Source organism: Amphiprion ocellaris, chromosome 4 (genome assembly GCF_022539595.1).
Source record: "Amphiprion ocellaris isolate individual 3 ecotype Okinawa chromosome 4, ASM2253959v1, whole genome shotgun sequence".
Classification (NCBI taxonomy): Eukaryota; Metazoa; Chordata; class Actinopteri; family Pomacentridae; genus Amphiprion; species Amphiprion ocellaris.
Genome location: NC_072769.1, coordinates 38,233,146 through 38,259,666, shown reverse-complemented (window position 1 = coordinate 38,259,666; position 26,521 = coordinate 38,233,146). Strand labels below are relative to the sequence as shown.

At 40.8% G+C, this 26,521-nt stretch overlaps 3 protein-coding genes and 1 long non-coding RNA gene across 11 annotated transcripts in view; 1 reads left to right on the top strand and 3 right to left on the bottom strand.

Annotated features, from left to right (window-relative positions):
• Window positions 1-3,112: 3,112 nt before the first annotated feature.
• Window positions 3,113-9,687, bottom strand: LOC111572754 (beta-1,3-galactosyltransferase 2-like). Of its 2 annotated transcripts, none has more exons than XM_023276558.3 (2): window positions 9,504-9,687; window positions 3,113-5,499 (listed from the first exon to the last, which is right to left on the bottom strand). In XM_023276558.3, the coding sequence occupies exons 1-2, from the start codon at window positions 9,545-9,547 to the stop codon at window positions 4,395-4,397; spliced, it is 1,149 nt and encodes a 382-aa protein (XP_023132326.1). In that variant the 5' UTR covers window positions 9,548-9,687; the 3' UTR covers window positions 3,113-4,394. The 2 variants fall into 2 exon arrangements, with proteins under 2 accessions (XP_023132326.1, XP_035807036.2); XM_035951143.2 differs by lacking the exon at window positions 9,504-9,687 and adding an exon at window positions 8,013-9,488.
• Window positions 9,688-9,870: 183 nt separating this feature from the next.
• On the top strand, window positions 9,871-22,093 carry LOC129348837 (uncharacterized). 2 transcript variants are annotated; one of them, XR_008601549.1, is made up of 3 exons: window positions 9,871-10,644; window positions 18,188-19,501; window positions 21,747-22,093. It is a non-coding gene; the product is annotated as an uncharacterized LOC129348837 (long non-coding RNA). The 2 variants fall into 2 exon arrangements; XR_008601550.1 differs by having other exon boundaries at window positions 10,437-10,644; window positions 18,188-18,251.
• LOC111572774 (beta-1,3-galactosyltransferase 2-like) lies at window positions 12,347-19,320 on the bottom strand. Of its 6 annotated transcripts, XR_004847874.2 has the most exons (5): window positions 19,181-19,320; window positions 15,203-17,695; window positions 14,825-14,902; window positions 13,566-13,658; window positions 12,347-13,462 (listed from the first exon to the last, which is right to left on the bottom strand). XR_004847874.2 is itself a non-coding variant. In XM_035951144.2 (2 exons), the coding sequence occupies exons 1-2, from the start codon at window positions 19,222-19,224 to the stop codon at window positions 16,591-16,593; spliced, it is 1,149 nt and encodes a 382-aa protein (XP_035807037.2). In that variant the 5' UTR covers window positions 19,225-19,320; the 3' UTR covers window positions 12,347-16,590. The 6 variants fall into 6 exon arrangements, 1 of the variants encoding a protein (XP_035807037.2); XR_004847873.2 differs by having other exon boundaries at window positions 14,825-17,695; XR_004847875.2 differs by lacking the exon at window positions 14,825-14,902.
• A 537-nt stretch (window positions 22,094-22,630) lies between the features above and the next one.
• Window positions 22,631-26,521, bottom strand: part of LOC111572741 (zinc finger protein GLIS2-like) — a 39,143-nt gene continuing 35,252 nt past the window's right edge. Inside the window, exon 7 of the mRNA XM_023276542.3 lies at window positions 22,631-25,514. Coding sequence (XP_023132310.1) covers window positions 24,835-25,514 — 680 coding nt within the window. The 3' untranslated portion in view covers window positions 22,631-24,834. The remainder of the gene's footprint in view (window positions 25,515-26,521) is intronic.

Below are 26,521 nucleotides of genomic sequence, written 5' to 3'. Positions count from 1 at the left end.
ACCCCAAAACCGCCAAGAACCGATGCCAAGATCCAGAAGGTGAAGGAACTGCTGTGGACTGATCACAGACTGACAATCAGAATGATGGCTGGACAACTGGGACTGAACACACTCTGAAAGAAATCCCGTTGTTTTTACGTATGTTTTCAGGTTGTTTTTTTGGTTTATAGGAAACTTAATGTATGAACTGATAACTTACCTGCAACTGCCATGAATAAATGGAACATCAAATACAAACGAGCAGAGATGCTGTTTTAATTTGAAGCGGCATGCGTCAGACTTAAGCCGACCTAACTGCCACAGTGACTACAGGTAAAGTCACTACAGGGTTCTTTTGGAAAGACTGACATACTGGGGGGATTCAGTATATTGGATGTCTCTATCACAACAACACCCTGAAAACATTCAATGAACTAAGAGAGAGCTCTACAATTTGCAGAGGAGAGACTTCTGGAGATTCCTGCAGCTTAGAGACTGTCTATCTAAGAAAGCCTCGACAAGCAACAGGTTGCCTAGCCAGTGCTCTTTATGCTCTAAATTGAAATTGTTGAGGAGTCGTCCACACCTGGCAGGTCAAATTTACAAGCTTCTTATTGATTAATTTAGTGGTGCTGTCTAGAAGCTGTATGGGAAAGGGATTTATAGATAACATACGAGGATGAAGAGTAGAATAACTCACTGAAACATTTGCTAAAGCCAATGAGAGATGCCAGGTCTAAACTGATTCAATTTATAATATTGAATAGATTGTATTGGACACGGGTGAGAATGTGTAGGACAGGAATGGGACGGTCAGACCTCTACTGGCGATGCCATGGAGAGAGAGGTGATCTTGTTCACATATTAGGTTTTACTAGCTTTTGACAATAACTTGTTTATTTTCATCAAACACAGAAATGGCAGGGTGGAAATTAACCTCTCAGGGTGGACAATGACATGACAGGGTGGACAATGACATGAAAGGGTAGACAATGATGACAATGACATGACAGGGTGGACAAAAATGTGTTGACATTCGTAGATTTATTAACCACTGTTTGAATAAAGATGGACATTACCAAACAAAATTAGGAACATTCATAAGCTTTTGGCATCACTGCTAAATATCTTCAAAACATTGCCAAAAACAGAATCGACAGAGCTCACTTGTGTCCAACAGCAGGACGCTAAAGACTGGTCAATCACAAACGAAGCCATGCCCTAAAACACACACTGCTTCTTGTTTTAGTTTTGCTAAAGCTCCTCTGACCCAGTGGTGATGGACTCAGGACCTCTGGGGATGTCCTGTGGCACGGGGATGGTGGCAGTGACTTCTGTGGGTCCTCTGGGTTTCAGGATAGGACCTACCTAGATCAGGCTTATCCTGGAACATCCCACAGCTGAACATCTTAGCTCTGTCGTGTTCCCTGGGACACTCCTGAGCAGTTTTTGCGGTGTGTCGGGGTGCATTGTCCTGCTGAGGGTGGCAACTGGCATCAAGGACTGCTGTTGCCATGGGGGCTGGACGGTTGCTTGACCTGCAACGGTTCGGTGGGTGGTACATGTCAAACATCCACATGAATGTCAGGACTCACTTCACCTGTCAGTAGTCATAATGTTGTGGCTGATCAGTGTAAAGCCTCACCTCTTTACTGTAATAGTGTCTTTGCACCACCAGATGTCATGCTGTGCTCATTTCATTAATCAATGTTCTAGACCCGCTTCCTCCTGGGGAGAGCAGCTCCTTGCTTGTGTTGTATCTACTCTCTGAGGTATGTCGCTTTGGATCAAAGCGTAGAATTGTAGCAGTGGGGGGCCTGGAGCCTGTCCCAGCCGGTCCATCACAGGGCCACTGACTGTCAACAAGATGTTACTACCCCACATTCAGCTAAAAGTATACAACGTACAGATATTTTTGTAAATGTAATTAAGAATGTGACTGAGTAGAAGCTGAAATGGTCAAGCGACGGCCCATAAATAGGAGATGTAGGTCTCAGATGCAGCAGTCAAGGATCATATCCAATCCATGACTGAATTTGCTGCATGTCCTAACATGAATATTCTTCCTACCTTTCCTATCTCTCTTCAACTTACTAAATAAAGAAAAGTTTAACCTATTCGGATTTCATTTTATATTGACATTTGCAATTGAAGCATTTCACTGAACTTCAGCCTCCTCGTCTCCTCTCTCCTCCTGACCATTACCCAGAAATCAACGTTGGTGCATCATCACAAAGGACATCTCAGTTTCTAAAAGGCACCTTGAGGAGAGAGGATCAAGGGTCATCGAGGAGGCTGCTGGAGGATCTATGAGGGAGGATGCACAGATGCATCATAGCTTTGTCACTGAAAAGGGATTTTCCACAGCTGTGATATAAATAAGGTGTGACATACAGCTGAACACACAAACCATGCCAGGATCAGGGCTGGTAAGTGTGTGTACATAATGTATATCACTCAATATGTCACTGTATTTGTATAGTTTAGCTACACCCAGAGACTCCATTTTTCTTCTACCTCTTTTGTTTGTGAAGTCATTTATTGCTCAGTTTTTTCCCGCACTGAAATTTGAGGCTATATTTGAACGACAGTATCTCCAGAACTATTAAAGGTGGAAGCCTGATATTTTTTATCACTATTTCTCATCATGTTATTGATTCAAATTAGGTTTCAAACAAGTTTCAGATAAATCAGAAATTGCCGAGCAGAAGGCCCTTGATTTGAGCTGGGATAACCCAAAAGACAACATCATCCAGAGATCAGTGAAGCTGTTTAAGTGTCACCAGACAAGACACTTCACACAGCAGACCTCTCATGAATTCATTCATCTAATTAAAAACTAGTGTGGGAACATACAGCAACGTAACTGGTGAAAAACTGATTATATTTTTAAAGTAGAAAGCAACAATGCAAAAAGAAAACCTGGTTATTTGTAACATAATGAGAACACATCAGTTTATTTTGATGGTATGTTTCGTTGATATAAGAACCATAGAAGTGTAATTTTTCATGTGATATTTCTCAGGAGTTTTGTTGTTTTCTGATTGTGCGACCAGGAGCACAAAACATTTGTTTGCAAAGGTATGAACGGTGAGTTCTATCATACCTGCCAAGCAAATTATTACCTGTTCAGTCCAGTTTTAACATGCACCAGTTTAATAAACTTTTTCACATATTGACAGTGGTGGAAAAAAGTTTTTGGACACCCTTAAAATTTTACACAATCTCAAATACTATCATGAAATATTTGTGGAAAAATCTTTTTTGTGTTTCAAAAGGTATGGCTGCATTAGGCAGATACAAACAAATACAAATTATCCTTTTTTGTTTATGGTTTACAAGAAAAACTAACAAAATTATATTGACAGTTTTAATAAGTCAGTTCTCAACATTGTCGGAATTAAAGTAAACATATAACAGAGAATGTGTTAAAAACTGAACAAAAAAACCCCATCCCATCATCAAATTAATATTTAGTCATCCTGCCATTAGCAGCAGTACAGCTCTAATCCTGGCTGGATGTTCCCCACCAGCCTTTCACACTGTTCAGGGTAATCTTGTAACATTCTTCTTGAATTACTGCTTTTATTTCTCATAAATTCTTTGGTTTAAGCTTTGAAACAGACCTTTTGATGATCCACCACAGATTTTTAATGGGGCTCATGTCTGGAGATTGAGCTGGTCACTCTAAGACCTGGATACTGTGCTCCTGCAGCCAAGTTCTTCTGGTCCTGGATGTGTTCAAGGAGCATTATCTGGTAGAACATCCAGTTTTGACCTCGATAGAACAGTGCACGTGCAGGATGTGGGTTTGAAGAATGGAACAATACTTGTCAGAGTTCAATGTGCTATCACAGACAGTGAAGAGATTGTTCATTGTAAGCACAATTGAGTAAATACAACATTCCTTCTCACCCTTAAGACATCACAGACATACTGAAATGTTGTCCTACTTCATAACAGTTGCAAAGTCATTATATTGAACTGGCTGCATCATCTCCAAGTAATTTTTTCTTCTTGCTTTTCCTCTTTTTTTTTTTTTTTAAAAAAAATCTGACCTTTATTCAGCATTATTACACAGTGCATTTAGCAGAAACGCGTATTGTGGCACCCCAGTGTAAATGGCATACATGTCCACCCTTGAGCACATGCAGGTACAAAGATACAAGCAAAACAGCAACACGATCATGAAAAACACTGTTCTACAGATCCAGCAGTGGTCAAAATGGTACCCTTAACTTCACTTATTTTCATTTACACTTTGCTCCACATGTCCGGGTCAGTGAACTTTCCCTTCAGAAGTCCCTTTGAAATACACAAAGTCAAAAAGTGCACTTGTTTTTCCAGTACAGTAGAAATACACAAACAAGTAAAAGCCCTGCCACTTGAGTGATTTCTAAGTGCATCTTATTGTCCTAACAAGGAGGTCCAGGCTTCTTTAAGTCTGTCCAGTAATCCACCAATTCTTGTGGAGGACCAAGAATGAAGGTGATGACTTTGGAGAATTCACAGCGATTGTATTTGCTGTTATAGGCCTGGAACTGAGAGGGATCTGGTGGTGACGTGGGCGTAAATCCCAGCTTTTTCATGCACATTCCAATATAAGCATCCTCAATGTTAAAGGGCTTGATTGATTTCGAGACCTCCACAAACTTCTCTGGGAGATCATTGGAAAAGACGTATCCCATGCCCAGAGTGTAGGTCGGGTATTCAGGATCTGGATACAGCTCCTCAGAGACGTACCACTTGGAGTCCTTTGATCGGACAACTGGCCTGTTCGTCATCACCATCCCTGTCAGGTAGTTTGTTTTGGGGATGTTTGGTTTCTGTAGCATGATCACCAGATTGTCGATGTTCAGGAACATGTCGGAGTCAACCTTCATGGCGTAGGCTGCTGCGGGGCAACGTGTGGCCAGCCAGTCCATGATCACCATGGTTTTGATGGTCAGATTGAGGTAAGTGTCCATGAAATCGCTCTGGATCAGGTCGTGGTACTGCACATTCTCTTGCTGTAGCTTGTCAACATCAGCTCCTTCAGAGAGACCCAACATGAACAAAGTGATCACCACCTCACCCTGGACCAAGCTCTCCTTGCCCCATGTCTTCCGGATTGCATCCCGAGCTGCCACATTATTTGGTGCCACTGGAACCATGAGGACCAGGAAAGGGTTCTGTTTGCAAACCTCCTTGTTATCCATTATAAAGTTGTAGTTGCGTGGATAGGCTTGGTGGTACTGAGTCTTTACAGGCTGTACAGTAGAAGGCTCTGTGGTTGTCTGGATTTCAATGAGTATGTGTCTGTGCTTTGGATGGACCTGATGAGAAGACATGTAAACTTTGTTTTTGTCATTGAAAGGCCATTTGTAGTGTTTTTGGAGTGCAAAGTGGGTCTGCCATGACACAGAGCTGTTGGACAGGGCGTAACACAAGACAAAGACCACAACACAAAGTAGAAGCAGCAACTGGAACCAGGACCGAAACAAAGGCTTCGTCTGATGGCATGGGTTCTCGATAGGTTGTCTGAAAAGAAAAAAAGCAAAGTTCAAACTGGTGCGTGTGCTGCTGCAAAACATGACCTGTTTAGATCATTGTAAATCCAATACACTGAACTATTGATCATAGCACGACATAACATGACATTTAAATTAATAAAATGGATGTGTACAATAAATTGTCTTCACTGTTCAGTAATCATCTAAATAAAATGTTTATGATTTCCTTGGAAAAAAACAACAGAATTTTATAGCATAAAATAGATTGTCTAACTATGTGGCCATGAAGTCTGACATGGATAGATAGATTTATGCATCCACCACACAATATTTCATCCGATATGTTCTTTGCCATGAGTCTATCACGTGTGTGTGTGTGTGTGTGCGTGCGTGCGTGCGTGCGTGCGTGCGTGTGTTTGTGCATGCGTGCGTGCGTGTGTGTTTTGTCAGTTTGTTTAAAAGAACTGTGACCAGGATATGTCATGACCAGGATGTTTTCACGACTTTTTTTTTTTTTTGCATGAACCTGTCAGTGCTTTCTAATGGACAAACCATGGTAAGTATGGTAGCATTGTTTCAAAATCACCTCAAATACTGCATGTCTTTGGCATTTTGGCAATGCTCTAGCATTCTGTGGTGTTAAATTATGGATATTAAAAGGCGGCTGCATTTGTCAGTGCTTAAATTGAATAGCAGCTCACTAATGTTAGTTCTGGTTGGGTCTTAAGACCCTAAATTGCTTGCTCATAGCAGTAATTACAGAGTATTTCTCCTTGCTCCACAAGAACTAGGCCTGTCATTAAACAGTGTTTGTGCCGTTTCTTTAATACATACCCCATGGAAACCTGTTAGGCCTTGCTTGGCACTACAACTTTACCGACACCTATTTGTGGTCAGCCACCATGGGTCCTTCTGCCAGAAATCCATCTCCAGCCATTTAACAGTGGTTTTATTCTCTTTTGAATTGAGATGATTAAAGTGGCAATATTAAAGATCTCAGTTATATTTGGTCTTTAGTAGCACATCTTTGGCAACAATCCATTACTGGGTATGTTTTTGAACCTCACTGAACACTAATTTTTGGCTTCACACAAGACTTGAATCTCACTGTCCTGTGCAAGCAACAACCTCCAGGGTGACAGCCAACATTCAAGTGCCAAAAACTGCAGTTTCTTGAATGGCCACTTGAGGCTGTCTCCAAAAGCAAGTCAGTCCCCATAGACCCCAATGGTAAAATGCCCTACAGCCTGATACAAAAAAAATGGTTTTGGTCTCTACAGCTATTTGCCCTGTTTTTCACAACTGCTTGGAATGAATTTTAAAATGTATGAAAGCTTCAAGCGGTGCATAATTAAGATCATGATCACTGAGTGATGGGTCAATATCTTTATATACAGTCTGTGGACCTGACTGGAAATCTTCTGTTTAACCCATTCCAGAGGCCCTGTTTCCTCTCAGACCAGTTGAATTACAATATGATGAAGGGTTATCTGCGAACTTTGGCCCAATGGTACATGCATTACAATGAAAATCTTTCAGTGCCACTTTAAGCCTGCAAAACACCCAATACACAGCAGATGAATAAACACCATTTATTTGACTGCTAATTGTCACGTGTGCACAATAAAAGTACAAGTCTGGTGATATTCTGTTTTTCATATCACACGAAGAAATCAACTGCTTTAAATGTCAGCACAAACACCAAAATAAAACAGAAAAATTTCATCATCCTATGACAGATTACATGTATGATCAGAAAGAATTGACTTGCTGCATTTCATACCACTGTAGGCTGACTCTCTGAGTTCTTGACTGTTGGCATCATCACCATGTTGCACTTTAAGAAATTGTGAGCTATTAATTGTCCTATTTTCTAAAATGATATAGACCCTGTGATTAACCAATAATACATAAAGAAAACATAATGAATTACTGAACTGGCTAACTAAGCACAGATCCCAATGCCAAAAACTCTTCATTTACTTTTTTTTGCTTCTTCCTGAAAACCTCCTTTGATATCTACTAAAATGGAGAAGTAATATCTGTTCATGTTCCCTACATAAGACAACTGCACCAACGACCTGTGAAATCATTTGAATCTGTCTGAAACAGACAGCTCTGCATTTAAGCTGCATCAATGAGTTGTTTAATCAATCAGTAGATCCCCAGAAAATTCACCAGCAATATTTTTTCAAACAAAAATACCACAAATGTGATATTTCTTTATTTCTGCAGCCTTCTCTTCATGTAAACACAAACTACTTCGATTCATCATCTGCTATCAGACAGCTGCAGAACGGGGCTAACCTGTTAGGAAGAACTCTGTGTCTTTGCCCTAGGGGTAATTGTCTCATTGTCAATTCTGATGTCTTCTTTGCAGAAATAACAAGCATCAAAACGCACACACCACGAAACAGGAGAGGACAGCTGCGTGATGGGACCAGGTGAGGCCTGATCAGAAAGACCTCGTAGCACCAACCACACCTGGGCCTACAAACACCTACAACACACCTTAAAACATCCAGCAGCCTTAAAGCTTACCGATCTGAGAGAGATCCCTCCTGCTCCTCAGTGGAGAACAACTCTAAAAGTCGCCATGATCCAAGCGAGGACAGAAAGATGCCGACCTCCGCCTTCAGTGCGTACCAGGTGCCAACGGCTGACACGGGGAGCGGCCGAGGAGGGAGTGTCCTGACACGGTCAGGGACAGCAGCAGGCCCCGCAGGACTGACAGCCAGCTCCGTGGAGCCGTCCTCAGACGCCATGACTGGAGCTGCTGGCTTTGTTTATAAAATTAAACGTGTCTATACAAATTTTAGCAGCATTGTTGGTGACACTTTAGCAATGACATTGTCAGAGCAACAGTGAGCAGTGCATGCCGGTATAAACAGACCGCCGTCAGGAGGACGTGTGCGGATACATGTCACAGCAAGTGGAAGGTAACAGGTGAGCAGCGGTGCGTAATGACAATAAAATGACCAAAACCTAAATATACATGCGTAAAACATACATTGTAGCACTTTGAGATTTTATATGTAAAGTGCATTATAAATTAAAGGTATTATTATTATTATTATTATTATTATTATTATTATTATTATTATTATTATTATTATTATCCATCTGTTTGCAGGGATAAATAGGGTTTAATACAGTCTGTTGCAAGCAGGATGCACAAGATAGGAACCCGCTAGAATGACTACTAAATAACAAATATTAACTGATCAGAAACTGATCCTCATTTAAGTGTATAAGCACAGTGCGCTCCAGTTCGCAACAAACACCTCTAATCTGTCTTTGTTGAACGCAGAAGATAAACGTTCCCAGAGAAGGAAAAAATAACGAAAGAAAAAAAAGGGAAACCTTGAATTTAAAACTGGTCAGACACGCTTTGACAGAGTGTGAGAGTCTTGGAGACTTTGACAGAGTGTGACTAGCCCTGGCACAGAAATAACTGGAAACCATAAAATTACTTGAATTACAGTAATCCTTTCCCAGCTCAGAGTAACTTGCCCTTTAGTTTACACCTTTGTTTTCTACTTCAGGTTCAACTAATAGCCCAAACACTGCGTTAGAGGAGCTCACAGAACTAATTACAGAACCAGGCTTTATTAATAATGGAGGCTGAAATATGTTGAGATGTAAATCACTGGTGTGCGCTTCTGTGCGTAAAATACGCATCTGCCTAGGTAGGTGTTAAAAATAACCGTCTTTTGCAAACTTATCCCCGTGGTTAAAATGAACCATCATTGCTGGTAGAGTCAGAAGGTCATCAGTGCTGACCAGTAGCTCTGCTGTGCCTCTTTTGGCCTAAAGGAAATTAAAATCATACTGTCCAGTCAGCTGATATGCGACCGCAAAAGCGATCCTTTTAATGTATTTGTCGTATTATCGGTGTCATATTTACATACATAGATCTACCTATGACAGTAACTGAATTAATTCCAACATTCATTCATTCTACAGGACAAAGCACTAGATTAAATACCTCTTTCACTTCGAAGGGAGTTCAGTTATGTTAAGTTCTCTTACCTTTTCTGTCCATTCCCAACTGAGCCAAAGTCCTGATCCATCATAACTGCCTCCCTTGCTTCCTTAATTCCTCCCAGTCTGCTTCTCCTCAGCCATGAAACCCAGAATTTGATCAGTGAAATGACAGACTTCTGACTAGTTTGGGAAAACTGTTGCACATCATACTTCCCACCAGTGCGGGAGCAGAGAGAGGGAGGAACACACAGTAACAGTCAGGAGGGAGGGCAGAGGGTTGTATCATATTCACACTTTGTGTTTACCGTGTAGTGCTGGGTGAGGCTTTTAAGAAGCTCACCTGGTTTGACACAGACAGAGGAAACAATGGAGAGGGGCGGGGGTGAGAAAATCTTGGTTTCGGTATTTCCTCAAATTAAAACCAGCTCATCCTACCACCATCATAACTCTAATCTGAAAATTTATTGCATTGGGTCATGTGGTCTTTCTGGTATTTTCTGAGGGTTTATGGCTGGGACGAGGAAGGGGTTTCACCGCAGTAATTAAGCAGTTGGGAGGAGACACATTCCTGGGAGTGATATGCCATTGTCTGTCCTCTTAACGAGATGTTGTGCAAAATCGGTTTTGCTGATATAATCCGTTATTTTGCTGTGCGTTATAGAAAGATAGCTTCCTCCAAGCTGAGTTGGCCTGGAAGATGCAGATCTAGACTTTTAAATTTAGAAAAAAAACTCTTGAAATTAATTCATAGCAAAAGGGATTCCAACCAACATGTCTCTATTAGGTTACATTCAGCTTAAACTACACCAGAAGAAAAGAAGACAGGTAATCAGGAAATGGTTTGGATGGAATCAGTGAGTTTGTCTCAGTTTCTTCCTCTTCAACTGTATCTTGCTCTTGTATGATTATCTATTCCACTTTTGCCTATTAACCTAATGTGCAGTTACCTGGTAGATTTAAGAAACCCGTCGCACTACAAATATTGCAACATAAGAATGATTTGTTTTTTTGTTTTTTTAAAGCAGGTTTTCTCCTGAGAACAAACAGGAGCACAGAGGCTGCACAGAGGATGAACATTTTAGGAAAAACACGTCATTGCTGCCTTAATGGGACTTATGGAAGAAGACCGATACCAGTTTGGCCTCTGTGGGGATAATCTGAAGCTACATCCAGTCAGAGAATGCAGGTAAACAAATGAGCCAATCAACACCTCTATGACTCATACACTATCGTCCAAAAGTTTGGGGTCAAAGAAAAAGTGTTTTTTTCAATGAAGATAACATTAAATTAATCAGAAATACAGTCTAGACATTGTTAATGTGGTAAATGACTATTGTAGCTGGAAACGGCTGATTTTTAATGGAATATCTCCATAGGGGTACAGAGGAACATTTCCAGCAACCATCACTCCTGTGTTCTAATGCTACATTGTGTTAGCTAAAGGTGTTGAAAGGCTCATTGATGATTAGAAAACCCTTGTGCAGTTATGTTAGCACATGGATAAAAGTGGGAGTTTTCATGGAAAACATGGAATTGTCTGAGTGACCTCAAACTTTTGAACAGTAGCGTAGATATTGTTTCCTATGTCAGTCCAACAACACGGCATTAAGGCCTTTTGTGCTGTTTGAAAAGACTGGGAGAAAGAATGGGATATCAGGAATCATTAAAACTACAGTGGGTTGGGCATTTCTATGCCAGTGTCACACACACAAATAAAACTATAGCCTGATAGCTTGGAATGTCTACTTTACAAATATAATCATATTTTTCTTGTATTTTCATTCCTGTAAAAATAACATGATAAAATGACAACGTGTCTCAGAGTTAACTTATTTAACTTAATTTTTAATACTAGCAAATCAACTTGTATTATATATATATATATATATATATATAAAAATCACACCTTTTTCTACCTTGTTCCTAAGAGAATGTTTTCTTAAGGTATTTAAAAGAAAGGGCCGATCCTGTGGAGACCATTGTCTTGGAATGATTAATGGAGCAAGGACTAAGATAAGCTGCAAGCAAAGGAGTAAACCTCAAACCTACATTCAGTTGCGTCAACATAGTTGTATTTTTTCTTTCCTCTTGTGACTTTAAAAATCACATGGTCAAATACATGTTCTCCTCCTGTACTTCTATATCCTAAGAAAGTACCAGAAATGTGCAGCAAGTAACTTGAAATGCATTTTTGAAGGGAAACAACAGTGTACTGTATTCTGTACAATGGAAAACTGCAAAACTCAACTACAAAATACTCGTCTTCTCACATCTTCTGAATCATTGCTGCCACCCATAAGGCACATAACCTACAACAGTAATGAGAATAATATAAAATAATAGATGCAAAACAAAAATATGAAGAACATATTAAATCCTAATTAGCACATGTAGGACAGTATGCGAATGTGTGTGCATGGAATACTCACATGTGCAGCACACAGTATCTGTTTTAAAGTCCTTCTTGTTACTCCTGGATTTGTGAAAAAATAACTGATCTATGATCTGCTGGGTACTGAAACCTGAAAACTGCACTCATGGCTTCAGTAAAGAGAGAACTGGTGTTGCTGTCATCTGCAGCACCTTTATAGCCTCTGAACATGTTTCCCGCTTGTAAACAATGTTTTCAAGAAGTGTTTCATTTGTCTGAAATTGTTGAAACTTGAGACTTGTAGTGGATCAGTGATGTGACACCTGCACGAGAAAGTTTTAGTTTTTCTAAGATCAATCAGTAGGACGCATATTCTAAATTCTTCATTGCATGTGTGTGTGGGTGTGTCTGGTTGTGTCATTGTGGTTTCAGAGGTGTGTGCGTGATGTGGGTGTGTGTTTTAATCCACTGTGACTGTGATTCTTAACTGCCGGGTAAAAATGACCCTAAGGCAATCTTTGCACTGTTGAGGTACAGCTTTAATGAAAATATAAACAAAGACAATGTTTCACTTTTTCTAATGTTTAGGTCACTTTAGGAAAAGTCATTGAACTTCAAGTTAAAAAAAAGGTAATTCAAGGGGTTTCTATGCTATTTAACATAGTGGCCAGGTCATTTTTGACTTCAAGACAACACGATGGTTAAACAATGAGACTGAGTCACACGTCAGAGATGTGATTCCAAATCGCTGTAAGTCCATTCTGTCAGCAGGCATCTGTACAAAATCTCTTTTCAATACCACAAAACTCTCGCTTAAAACACTTAGATATTTTTCTGAACAGTGGACTTAAAATAACCTAAAATGCTTTTGCTTATTCTTTTTTTTTTTTTTTTTTTTTTTTTTTAAATGTCAGCCATCATTTTATGGGACATTGGTGTCATTGTAAAAACTACACCTGACCTGGTTTGGTAAATCTCATACAGGTGATTGTCTGCTGAAAACCGTTTGTAAAGTCAAGATTCAGATGAACAGAAAATCATTGGGTGAGCTGAGGCATGTTAAAAAGTCGGTTCAACCAAATCACACATTTCCTCTCCTCTATAGTATCTAATCATTCAGACATGTTGCTTTGTATCTCACTGGAGTTGAATGGAATGTAAGTTATAAGTCCAACACCAGACTGGAGGCTCTGCCAAGCTGTGGCACTGCTTTGAGATAACTGATAACACCAATTATCAATAAGCATAATTATCAATATTAGGTGGAGCTCAGCAAAGGATGCAGCTTCAACGCTCCCTATTTTAATAACATCTTTCTTCACATAACTAAAAAGGAGTGAGTGACTACAAGAAATACTGTCTCTACAAAGGTTAGAGATCTGCATTACGAAGCAGGAATTGGACTTATTGAGGTAACTTCAGTTTTATCTCTTAGTTTTCAGGACTAAGACAGTGGTTCAGTTCTTACCAGGTTCATCACTATGGCAACGGATCCTGAACCACAAACCTACTCTGGAGCAGGTTATGTTCCAGATAACTCAGATAACAGATCAACATATATTAAAACATGACCTACAAACCAGTCTGTCTTTTTGAAAATATCATCACCAGTCCTGAAAGGTCCAACACAGCTCTGTGTTCAGAGTGAGAGGGAAAGAGAGAAGTTTTTAGAACCATTTCATTCTTTTCTCTGTCTTTGTAGAGCGATACAATTCTATTCTGACTGTTGAACTTACCCAATTGGCATTAAGTCTACTTCTCAGTTTCAATGATGTTTTTAGATTGGTTCTTTCCGACTGCCATGACTGTTGAACACCACCAGGTTGCAGCTGAAAGAAAAAGGCAAACACTGCCATTTATGCCATAAAAACTAGATGAAATATGAGATTACTGAATTCATCCTACACATCGCTATGAAAATATATCATCACGATTATTTTTTCTTTATAAAATGCATCTTTGGGATTTTTTTGCACTGCATAAAGGGACTCCATCTGTAACTTCATTAATCAATCTTCTGATACAAGATGACAAATAGAATGTTGACGAGAAAACCTACATCTAAGCAACTTATACACAAAGGGGAACTGATATTAATGAGATCATTTATGAAGCATTCACACAGGCTGCATTTTTTATTTCAGCTTTCCTGGTTGCAACAGCTTTGGTACTTTTATTCTGCAGTACATTTTTAAAATTGTCATATTAGGTTTGCATTTGGTCATCCCCTCATATGAACACACTCATAACCGACTTCAGGAACCCGGGTTAACTTACCAAGTTGATGACTAGCTTTGTAAGACTGATTGGCCAGATTGGTTGTTGGGCTTAATGAAGCCAAATAATGAAATCGTAGCCTGAGATTGTTAAACTTGCTTCATAGTACAGGCCTAAGGTATGTTTCCCTTTGATGTCATTTTGTTCTCAACTGACTTGCCCCACTAAAAAGGAGGCAACAGAAGAGCTTTTCCAAAATGTTTCAGAACCAGCATGATTTTAATGGAATCCTATCTTGTTAATTTAAACACAAGACACTTGTGCTCCAGACAACTACCTGGAGCATCTCCTAAAAGGGCCTGGGTCAGTTGAACACAGCGGTGCTGTTTGGATTGTGTAGGAGCTCTCACTAGGGGAGTGAATCTGGGACACCAGAGTTCACCGCCTAGCCTCTTGGAGGTGTTGTGGGACCAAATAGGTGAAGATGAAGGGAGGTTTCCACCTGATGACCCCCAGAGATGTGTTAGGAATCACTGCTCACTGGTCTGTATAGTGATGGGTCAGGGATCCTGGGTCCTTCACTGAGTGCACATCTAGCTGCTAGTGCTACATGCTAATGCTAATTACTAAAATACTTCACTGCTTCCACCAAGCTCACCACAAACAGAGACTATACAAGCAGACGTCATCTAAGATGCAAGTACTAATTTCTAATTGCTAATGCTATCTAAAAAGGAAAAAACAAAGCAACAGCCACTACCTTACGACACAAACTTACCTGAGATGGCCACATGGTCCCAGAGAGACTCTAACAGGCCACTCCCCCACCTGGTCTACACTTCCTCTTCCTGGATCTCTGCCCATTGGGAGAGGGAAAAGAAGGCGAGGAAAGAAGAGTGAGGGAGAGGGCTTGTCCTCTGCCTCCCCCGACTCCCTCACTGCCTCTATTTCACCCCCCAACTATTATTATTTCTCCTAATCCATCTCCACTGACTAGATCTAGCAGCCTCATCCGACATATCCCTCACCGTCTTCCTCAGACTCTGCCCCTGCACTCCCTGCTCCTTCAAAATGCTGTAGTAATGCTGTTGTGAAGAATAATTTGTATACATTACATAAAAAAGTCATACAGTATCAATAGGGTGGCATACGCAACCTGATAAAGAAGTTTCCATCATTGCCAGCATGGAGAACAGTATCCTTGGCAATGCCCTGGAGGGAGTCCCAGATGAATCTGAAGAAGAGGAGCAGCCCAGCAACTCAAATATTAAAAGATCTATCTACAAGACTTCTGACATTTCTCTAGTGTATCCTAACAATATACAGATATGTATGCTCTCCATACAGTCCATGAAAACATCCCTTCTTAGCAGGATTGGAGGTGTGAGTAAGGTGAGATAAATTCTGTACTTTCCAGACAATAAGCCGCTACTTTTTTCACACGCTTTGAACCGGCTTATACAATGATGCGTCTAATTTATTGATTTTTACGGGCTAGCCTCATGCCATCAGTATGTTTAGCCTCGTCACATCAGACCAATAAAATTATTGAACATTAAACCGAACATTAAATCAAACGCACTCACACTAAATTCTTCAGATCAGGTATTTTGTGCTTCATGCGCACACCCTCATCATGGGAAACACATGAAGAAATGCACATGATGCAGCTTTTAAGTTAAAGGCAAGCGATCTGTCCGTCGAAGAAGGAAACAGAGCTGCTGCATGTAAGCTTGGCATCAATGAATCCATGGTGAGACGTTGGAGTCGGCAGCATGAACTGTCTCAATGTTGTCGTGTTACTACCGTGTTACAGGCACTGTTCGGAAAAAGGTGTTTATTTAAATAAAAGTTAAAAAAATCTTTCTGTGTAAATATCTCACGTTATGTGGACACCTGCAGCTTATAGACAAATGCGGCCTATATGTGTACATTTTTTTTCTTTTTAAATTTAGTGGGTGCGGCTTATATTCAGGTGCGCTCAATAGTCTGGAAATTACAGTTGTTCCCTTACCTCCTGCTATGAAAAATACGGTTCTTGAGGAAAAAAATGTACATAAAAATATAAAATTCAAGGGCAATGAAATAAAAACTGCATCATTTAACAGCAGGATTTGTGTGACATTTTGTACAAATGTCTCAGGTGTATTTAGTAGTTTCGCTGCTCTACCAAATTTTTTTTTTTAAAAACAAACATAAAAATCAAATACATTTTTAGCCCTTTCTGCCAGTAGACAGTGACCTGCTTTCATTGTTGCTTAACTTCAGGATTGTTCATCGTAAGCTAAAAATACAACATTCCTTCTCGCCCTTAAGACATCACAGACATACCGAAATGTTGTCCTACTTCATAACAGTTGCAAAGTTTTTATATTGAACTGGCTGCATTATCTACGTGTAATTTTTTTCCAGTGAACTTTCCCTTCAGAAGTCCCTTTGAAATACACAAAGTCAAAAAGTGCACTTGTTTTTCCAGTACAGTAGAAATACACAAACAAGTAAAAGCCCTGCCACTTGAGTGATTTCTAAGTGCATCTTATTGTCCTAACAAGGAGGTCCAGGCTTCTTTAAGTCTGTCCAGTAATCCACCAATTCTTGTGGAGGACCAAGAATGAAGGTGATGACTTTGGAGAATTCACAGCGATTGTATTTGCTGTTATAGGCCTGGAACTGAGAGGGATCTGGTGGTGACGTGGGCGTAAATCCCAACTTTTTCATGCACATTCCAATATAAGCATCCTCAATGTTAAAGGGCTTGATTGATTTCGAGACCTCCACAAACTTCTCTGGGAGATCATTGGAAAAGACGTATCCCATGCCCAGAGTGTAGGTCGGGTATTCAGGATCTGGATACAGCTCCTCAGAGACGTACCACTTGGAGTCCTTTGATCGGACGACTGGCCTGTTCGTCATCACCATCCCTGTCAGGTAGTTTGTTTTGGGGATGTTTGGTTTCTGTAGCATGATCACCAGATTGTCGATGTTCAGGAACATGTCGGAGTCAACCTTCATGGCGTAGGCTGCTGCGGGGCAACGTGTGGCCAGCCAGTCCATGATCACCATGGTTTTGATGGTCAGATTGAGGTAAGTGTCCATGAAATCGCTCTGGATCAGGTCGTGGTACTGCACATTCTCTTGCTGTAGCTTGTCAACATCAGCTCCTTCAGAGAGACCCAACATGAACAAAGTGATCACCACCTCACCCTGGACCAAGCTCTCCTTGCCCCATGTCTTCCGGATTGCATCCCGAGCTGCCACATTATTTGGTGCCACTGGAACCATGAGGACCAGGAAAGGGTTCTGTTTGCAAACCTCCTTGTTATCCATTATAAAGTTGTAGTTGCGTGGATAGGCTTGGTGGTACTGAGTCTTTACAGGCTGTACAGTAGAAGGCTCTGTGGTTGTCTGGATTTCATTGAGTATGTGTCTGTGCTTTGGATGGACCTGATGAGAAGGAATGTAAACTTTGTTGTTGTCATTGAAAGGCCATTTGTAGTGTTTTTGGAGTGCAAAGTGGGTCTGCCATGACACAGAGCTGTTGGACAGAGCGTAACACAAGACAAAGACCACAACACAAAGTAGAAGCAGCAACTGGAACCAGAACTGAAACAAAGGCTTCGTCTGATGGCATGGGTTCTCGATAGGTTGTCTGAAAAGAAAAAAAGCAAAGTTCAAACTGGTGCCTGTGCTGCTGCAAAATATGACCTGTTTAGATCATTGTAAATCCAGTACATAGTCAGCAGTAAATACGTTAGAATGGAGGGAAAATACTCAAATTAACGGTACATTACGATGTAAAACTGTTCTCTCCAATACTGAAATATTTATCATAGCACGACATAACATGACATTTAAATTAATAAAATGGATGTGTACAATAAATTGTGTTTCACTGTTCAGTAATCGTCTAAATAAAAGTTTAACTGTGTGGCTGTGAAGTCTGGTATTTTTTTCAAACAAAAATACCACAAATGTGATATTTCTTTATTTCTGCAGCCTTCTCTTCATGTAAACACAAACTACTTCGATTCATCATCTGCTATCAGACAGCTGCAGAACAGGGCTAACCTGTTAGGAAGAACCCTGTGTCTTTGCCCTAGGGGTAATTGTCTCATTGTCAATTCTGATGTCTTCTTTGCAGAAATAACAAGCATCAAAACGCACACACCACGAAACAGGAGAGGACAGCTGCGTGATGGGACCAGGTGAGGCCTGATCAGAAAGACCTCGTAGCACCAACCACACCTGGGCCTACAAACACCTACAACACACCTTAAAACATCCAGCAGCCTTAAAGCTTACCGATCTGAGAGAGATCCCTCCTGCTCCTCAGTGGAGAACAACTCGTGAACAACACAGTGTGCTCCAGTTCGCTACAAACAAGCACCTCTAATCTGTCTTTGTTGAATGCAGAAGATAAACGTTCCCAGAGAAAGAAAAAATAACGAAAGAAAAAAAGGGAAACCTTGAATTTAAAACTGGTCAGACACGCTTTGACAGAGTGTGAGAGTCTTGGAGACTTTGACAGAGTGTGACTAGCCCTGGCACAGAAATAACTGGAAACCATAAAATTACTTGAATTACAGTAATCCTTTCCCAGCTCAGAGTAACTTGCCCTTTAGTTTACACCTTTGTTTTCTACTTCAGGTTCAACTAATGGCCCAAACACTGCGTTAGAGGAGCTCACAGAACTAATTACAGAACCAGGCTTTATTAAAAATGGAGGCTGAAATATGTTGAGATGTAAATCACTGGCGTGCGCTTCTGTGCGTAAAATACGCATCTGCCTAGGTAGGTGTTAAAAATAACCATCTTTTGCAAACTTATCCCCGTGGTTAAAATGAACCATCATTGCTGGTAGAGTCAGAAGGTCATCAGTGCTGACCAGTAGCTCTGCTGTGCCTCTTTTGGCCTAAAGGAAATTAAAATCATACTGTCCAGTCAGCTGATATGCGACCGCAAAAGCGATCCTTTTAATGTATTTGTCGTATTATCGGTGTCATATTTACATACATAGATCTACCTATGACAGTAACTGAATTAATTCCAACATTCATCCATTCTACAGGACAAAGCACTAGATTAAATACCTCTTTCACTTCGAAGGGAGTTCAGTTATGTTAAGTTCTCTTACCTTTTCTGTCCATTCCCAACTGAGCCAAAGTCCTGATCCATCATAACTGCCTCCCTTACTTCCTTAATTCCTCCCAGTCTGCTTCTCCTCAGCCATGAAACCCAGAATTTAATCAGTGAAATGACAGACTAGTTTTGCTTGGAACAACTTTTGCACATCATCATTTCCACCAATGCGGGAGCAGAGAGAGGGAGGAACACACAGACAGTCAGTCGAGATGGGCGGAACTATCCAAATATCCCTAATATTGATAACAGCGTTGGTATCGATATTGAACGACGGATGTCCTCTCATTTCCATTCTACGAGGACCTGAGACCCGGTAAGCTTCCTTGCCGCCTTCACAGATCTGAGCTGAATCTGGGGGGCATTTTCCTTGGGGTTGAGTTTGTGGTGCTGCTCCTCAGACAGAAGGAGCAGCACCACTTGTGGTGCCAGGCACACAATCTAACAAGCTCAACTAGTTCCACCACATACATCTTAGTGCTGTGAACATATGACCTTAATTTCTTCCATGTCGCTGTGAGTTTGTTCCTGCCTGATGTGTAAAACAAGCTGTTAAGCTTTTGTGCATTAGACATAGACAATAACTTTGGGGAATAAAAGAACATTTCCTATTTTAAGTTTTGGACAAATATTGACCAAACTGTCAAAAATGAATACGGTTTAAGGAAATTATCCCTCACACCGTGATTTCATCAGCAACCTACATTCTTCCTCGTCTGACTAAAAGAAAACCTACCCAGGAATTAGTCTGACTCTTAAACCCTGTGAGCATTTACAACCCCATCTTCATTCCAGATTTGAATCATATAGAGTGATGAAGTGGAAACTAAGTCACAAATCATGGGCCAGAGTCTAAGACTTGACCGTTTTCAAATGTTAAAGACCTTCAAAAAATCACCAAGAGAAGTCAGCATTCAAGGGCAGCAGGATTTATTGTGTACAAAAAAACCCAGGAGTAGTTCTTAGCAGTGATTAACACCCCAAGACGCTAGTTGCACCACATACATGTTAGTGGTGGAAAGTATTACTTTAATTTCTTCCATGTCTCTGGCAGTTTGTTCCTGCCTGATGTATAAAACAAGCTCTTCACCTGTTGTGCATTTCTCAACCAAAACTGAGGAAAAAGGAGGCAGAGAAGGAGAAGTCGGACTGAGACACATCTGATGATCAGACTGCAAGCAGGAAGATACTGAACCCATGAGCCAGTTACAAAGACTAGTGCTGTAGTAGGGCTACAAAATGAATTAATCATTAATCACAATCAGGATTTTAGCTTCTCACCACTATACAAAAACTATTGACTGCGGTCTTTAAAATTTAAACATGCGCTCTGCTCTGAAAAGACATCAGTCTTTATTATTAAAGACAATAACAATGGAGGGATTTTTTTTAAAAGATCATTTTCAACATTACAAAAGTAAGCAAAAAATTTGTTGCAAAAATGCTTCTTATAAGAGCATTTCCTATTTCAGTGACAGAAATTTTGCACAAATATTGACCAAACTGTCAAAAATTAATACTGTTTAAGGAGGTTTTCCCTCACATTGTGATTTCCAGATTCTTGCTCATCTGACCTACAGAAAACCTACCCAGGAATTAGTGTGATTCTTAGACCCTGTGAGCATTGACAATCCCATCTTCATTCCAGACCTGACCCATACAGCACCTAACCTTTATTCTGAACCCACCGACAACTGAAAAGTTAGTCTGCAGTATCGATACCAACGATGCTGGCCCTGTATTTACTTGGCATCGGATCCACACCAAACCTTGCAGTAACAGTCAGGTGGGAGGAGAGTGGAGGAAGGGCAGAGGGTTGTATCATATTCACACTTTGTGTTTACCGTGTAGTGCTGGGTGAGGCTTTTAAGAAGCTCACCTGGTTTGACACAGACAGAGGAAACAATGGAGAGGGGCGGGGGTGAGAAAATCTTGGTTTCGGTATTTCCTCAAATTAAAACCAGCTCATCCTACCACCATCATAACTCTAATCTGAAAATTTATTGCATTGGGTCATGTGGTCTTTCTGGTATTTTCTGAGGGTTTATGGCTGGGACGAGGAAGGGGTTTCACCGCAGTAATTAAGCAGTTGGGAGGAGACACATTCCTGGGAGTGATATGCCATTGTCTGTCCTCTTAACGAGATGTTGTGCAAAATCGGTTTTGCTGATATAATCCGTTATTTTGCTGTGCGTTATAGAAAGATAGCTTCCTCCAAGCTGAGTTGGCCTGGAAGATGCAGATCTAGACTTTTAAATTTAGAAAAAAAACTCTTGAAATTAATTCATAGCAAAAGGGATTCCAACCAACATGTCTCTATTAGGTTACATTCAGCTTAAACTACACCAGAAGAAAAGAAGACAGGTAATCAGGAAATGGTTTGGATGGAATCAGTGAGTTTGTCTCAGTTTCTTCCTCTTCAACTGTATCTTGCTCTTGTATGATTATCTATTCCACTTTTGCCTATTAACCTAATGTGCAGTTACCTGGTAGATTTAAGAAACCCGTCGCACTACAAATATTGCAACATAAGAATGATTTGTTTTTTTGTTTTTTTAAAGCAGGTTTTCTCCTGAGAACAAACAGGAGCACAGAGGCTGCACAGAGGATGAACATTTTAGGAAAAACACGTCATTGCTGCCTTAATGGGACTTATGGAAGAAGACCGATACCAGTTTGGCCTCTGTGGGGATAATCTGAAGCTACATCCAGTCAGAGAATGCAGGTAAACAAATGAGCCAATCAACACCTCTATGACTCATACACTATCGTCCAAAAGTTTGGGGTCAAAGAAAAAGTGTTTTTTTCAATGAAGATAACATTAAATTAATCAGAAATACAGTCTAGACATTGTTAATGTGATAAGTGTTACGGTTTGGTGGAATTTTCACACCAAACCTTGCAGTAACAGTCAGGTGGGAGGAGAGTGGAGGGAGGGCAGAGGGTTGTATCATATTCACACTTTGTGTTCACCATGTAGTGCTGGGTGAGGCTTTTAAGAAGCTCACCTGGTTTGACACAGACAGAGAGGAAACAATGGTGCCACAGAGGGGTAGGGAGAAAAAATCTTGGTTTTGGTATTTCCTCAAATTAAAACCAGCTCATCCTACCACCATCATAACTCTAATCTGAAAATTTATTGCATTGGGTCATGTGGTCTTTCTGGTATTTTCTGAGGGTTTAGGGCTGGGAGCAGGAAGGGGTTGGGAGGAGACACGTGATAATTTCGATACAAAACAACAAATGAGACTCAAATAAAAGAATTACAGCAGCAACTTATACAAATGTTTCTTTTGCATGTGACATTTTCTAACTTACAGGCTAAAAGGCAATAAGAATAAAATTTCAAAATAGGTCAATCATGATGCAAACTTTGCCTACAGGCTGACACAAAGACACACACTCTGAATGCAAACACTGTGAAATAAGAAAAGGGAGACTCTCCTGTTGTTGTCGTGTTTATTGACGTAGAGTCATTGTCACAGTCATCAACACTGGTGTTGTCCTCGGGAGGTGCTGCAGTGGCCCTGATGTACAAATCACATCTGTTGTCAAGTTGTTAAATTCTTTTAAAATGTAATGAAAAGTACATTTATACACTTTACATCTGCGTAAATATTTTTTCATATACTGTGTGATATATTTCAGCTGAAACACAAGGCACTTGGACACTTTTGAGATTAGGATAAATCAATGTGCAAACATGAATACAAGATAAATTGACACAGATACTGGCCACACGTGGCCATTGTCAAACATTTCCCCTTCCAAAAATGCTCAAGACTGCTTTTTAACTATTTGGCTTCTTCTTCTTCTGTACCTTTTCATGTCTTAACATTCCTCTGAAGCAAATGTGTACTCATTATTGCCTAATACACACCTTTGTCTACCTTGTTCCTAAGAGAATGTTTTCTTAAGGTATTTAAAAGAAAGGGCCGATCCTGTGGAGACCATTGTCTTGGAATGATTAATGGAGCAAGGACTAAGATAAGCTGCAAGCAAAGGAGTAAACCTCAAACCTACATTCAGTTGCGTCAACATAGTTGTATTTTTTCTTTCCTCTTGTGACTTTAAAAATCACATGGTCAAATACATGTTCTCTGTGTGGCTTTGAACTGTTCGTCACACATCGTAGTGTTGCAGATGTACACAGACACTGTTTGCTGTGGATTTGGACATTAAAGTGGTGAGGGGTCACCTCAGAAGCACATATAGAAGTTGGTCTGCCTGCAGGTTAGAGTCACAGAAACCTTCTTTAAACAACGAGACTGAGTCACACTTTAGAGGATGTGATTCCAAATCGCCGTAAGTCCATTCTGTCAGCAGGCATCTGTACAAAATCTCTTTCAATACCACAAAACTCTCGCATAAAACACTTAAATATTTTGTAAACAGTTGAATTAAAATAAGCTAAAATGCTTTTGATTGTTTTTTTTAAATGTCAGCCATCATTTTATGAGATATTGGTGTATAATTTTCAAACGATATACTTTTTGGAACTTGCGTTTTAATTGCACAAACACAAATGTTGCCCGAAGGAGAAAAATGTAAATGGTTTTAAAAATGGTAGATCTGCAAAGTGGTATTTTCAATATTACATTACACTGTTGTGTACTAACTATTTCCTTTTGCTCCCCACAACCCTGCTCCACCCCATCTTTACTAACGGTGAGCAAATATGGGCAAAGAGAAGCAGTCAGTGGGGGTTGTCACTGTAAAAATTACACCTGACCTGGTTTGGTAAATCTCATACATGTGATTGTCTGCTGAAAACTGTTTGTAAAGTCAAGATTCAGATGAACAGAAAAACATTGGGTGAGCTGAGGCATGTTAAAAGGTCGGTTCAACCAAATCACACATTTCCTCTCTTCTATAGTATCTAATCATGCAGACATAATTTTTAGCAGGACTGCAGTACCTGACACTGACTGACAGACGACATTACGTCATTGATTAGCCATGAGACTGAGTGATGAAGTTTAACTGTAAAGTTAAATTATGTGTTTCTTAACTCTAACTGCACAGTAAAATGGGAACAAAGTACAAAATCAGTGTCTTTTGCTCCTCTTACATCTCACTTCTCATACCAACATAGATGAAAGGAATTTACTCTAAAGCTTAAGGATTATTCAAAATAAAAGGAAATAAGTTACTTGTGATTTTTTTTAAATATCCAATTGTTATTTTTAAAGCTGTTGTAGGAGATAAATCTGAGATGAATATTGTACATCATGTCAGCGTCAGTAGATAAAACTGGATCTGCATTGGTAGATACCTTTAGGATGTGTGTTTGTTTCCTTTGTAATTTGGGTGAAATGACTAAATGTTAAGACAGCTGAAATATGCAATCAAGTACTCAGAGATCTTGTTTAGGTTTTTTACAGTCATCACAAAGGCTTCTACGCTCAGTTGGCCTTCGCTTGTTAGGCTGGAATGACTAGTTAAGTTTTTTTTTATGGCTCTGAAGGTGGCAGTGACTTTTGATCCATCATACACACACACACACACACACACACACACACACACACACACACACACACACACACATTCCACAATCATGCATGTATAGCACATCCAGACACACACGTATGCTGAAACAGAAAAGACGTAGACACACTCCCTGGTTGGATGTGTCGCTGAGTGCACATTCTAGCTGACAACAGCTGGTTTGAGGAGCAGTGCCCTCGAGGGAACAACCACCCATGACAAGGGGTCACTCCGTCTGGACCCCACCCCTGCAGATAGGTTCAGCGCTTCCCCCTCCTCTCCTTCCTCCTCTTCCTCTTCATCCTCTGGCTCTCTCCCAGCCACTCGGCCCAGACCTCCCAGAGCTCCCAGCCCCAGCATCGACGCAGCAGAGAGTCCGAAGTGTAGCAGTGGGGAGTCTGACAGGCCGAGTGGCCCCATGCCGCTGCCTCCTCCTCCACCCATGGAGAAGAGCGGTGCCCCGTGGTGGCCGAGGGCCCTGGCATGGCAGAAAGCAGAGAGCGGCAAGGAGGTCCCGAGACCCCCGAGGAGAGCTGCAGCCGCCCCAGGGATGATGACATGAGCTCCGCCTACAGGGAGCAGTTCAGCGGCACTCTGGTGCCCGGGACCACCCAGCCCCGTCCCCAGCCTGCTGGAAGTGCCCTGCTCCTGGGCCACGAAGTGACCGTGAGCTTTGATGTGTTTGCGTAGTGAGCTGGGATCCGTGTAGCGCTTCAGGCAGCCTGCCATCTTGCAGTAGTAAGGCTTGTCCACGTAGTGGGTGCGAGTGTGCTTGAAGCGGTCACTGGAGTTGGAGTAGCGTTTGCTGCAGCCTTCATAAGGGCAGATGTAGGGTTTCTCCCCTGGAAGAAGAGAGAGACAGAAGAGATGTAGGCAATGAGGAAAAATAAAGAATGTACTACATTACAGAAGGGGCTGCACAGTAGCTCAGTGGTTAGCACTGTCGCCTCGCAGCTAGAAGATCCCTGGTTCGCATCCTGGCCTGCATGTTCTCCCTGTGCATGTGTAGGTTTTCTCCGGCTTCCTCCCACAGTCCAACGACATGCTGAGGTTCCCTTCATCCTAAATCCGCTGGGGTAGACTCCAGCCAACTCTAATGAGGATTAAGCAGTGTATAGATGATGGATGGGTGGATTACAGGACAAAACCTGAAGGATGTTGTCACTTTTTTGCTAGCTGTCTGTTAAACTTTTTATTTTTTAGTTTAAAACTTTAAAATGAAGTTTGTTGCTGATTTCTAAGGATTTATGGTGTTTTACATAGCAAGAAAAACAGTAAAAAAAAAGTGGTACCTCAGTAGTTTGGTATCACACCTTCATTAACACAAAAAAAATATATATTTATAAGTCTGTCTCATAAATCTTATACCTGCCTTTTAAAATCCACAAATCTTTTAAACCTTATGACAGCAGTGTGTCGTATCTCAGTTCCCAGCCTGAGATAATCCTCATTAGATCATAGGGGTTCTTTTCTCAAAATGTTTGTGTCATCTCTGCTCACTTCTGTCACTTCTTAAAGACACTACAGATGGAGTGAAAATTCTCAAGACAATCAAACTACTCATGCTGTGCAGAGGACACACTAATATTTATAACAAGCACTCCTGAAAATGTCCATGATCCACAGGCTAATATTCAACCTCTCAGTGTCTCTGATGCCCCGTCTCTGCTTGCTCACACGTTGGTGAGTTCGAAGACTTCTTTTGTACAAGAACACTGTGACATTCATAATGAATAATTGAGCCACACCACAGTTCCTGGTACAACCGGACTAGAAAAACTGGTGAAACATGAGACCTACTGCAATCTCTCTGACATCTCTCTGACAGCAGAGAGATCCACACACCTCT

What these genes read in the sequence shown, in the direction of transcription:
- LOC111572754 (XM_035951143.2), bottom strand. Translation starts at nt 8,236, where the DNA reads ATGGCGTCTGAGGACGGCTCCACGGAGCTGGCTGTCAGTCCTGCGGGG. An exon ending in GAGGGATCTCTCTCAGATCG is followed by an intron (nt 5,500 to 8,012) that starts GTAAGCTTTAAG and finishes TTTTCTTTTCAG; the next exon opens with ACAACCTATCGAGAACCCAT.
- LOC111572774 (XM_035951144.2), bottom strand. Translation starts at nt 19,224, where the DNA reads ATGATGGATCAGGACTTTGGCTCAGTTGGGAATGGACAGAAAAG. An exon ending in GTTGGGAATGGACAGAAAAG is followed by an intron (nt 17,696 to 19,180) that starts GTAAGAGAACTT and finishes TTTTCTTTTCAG; the next exon opens with ACAACCTATCGAGAACCCAT.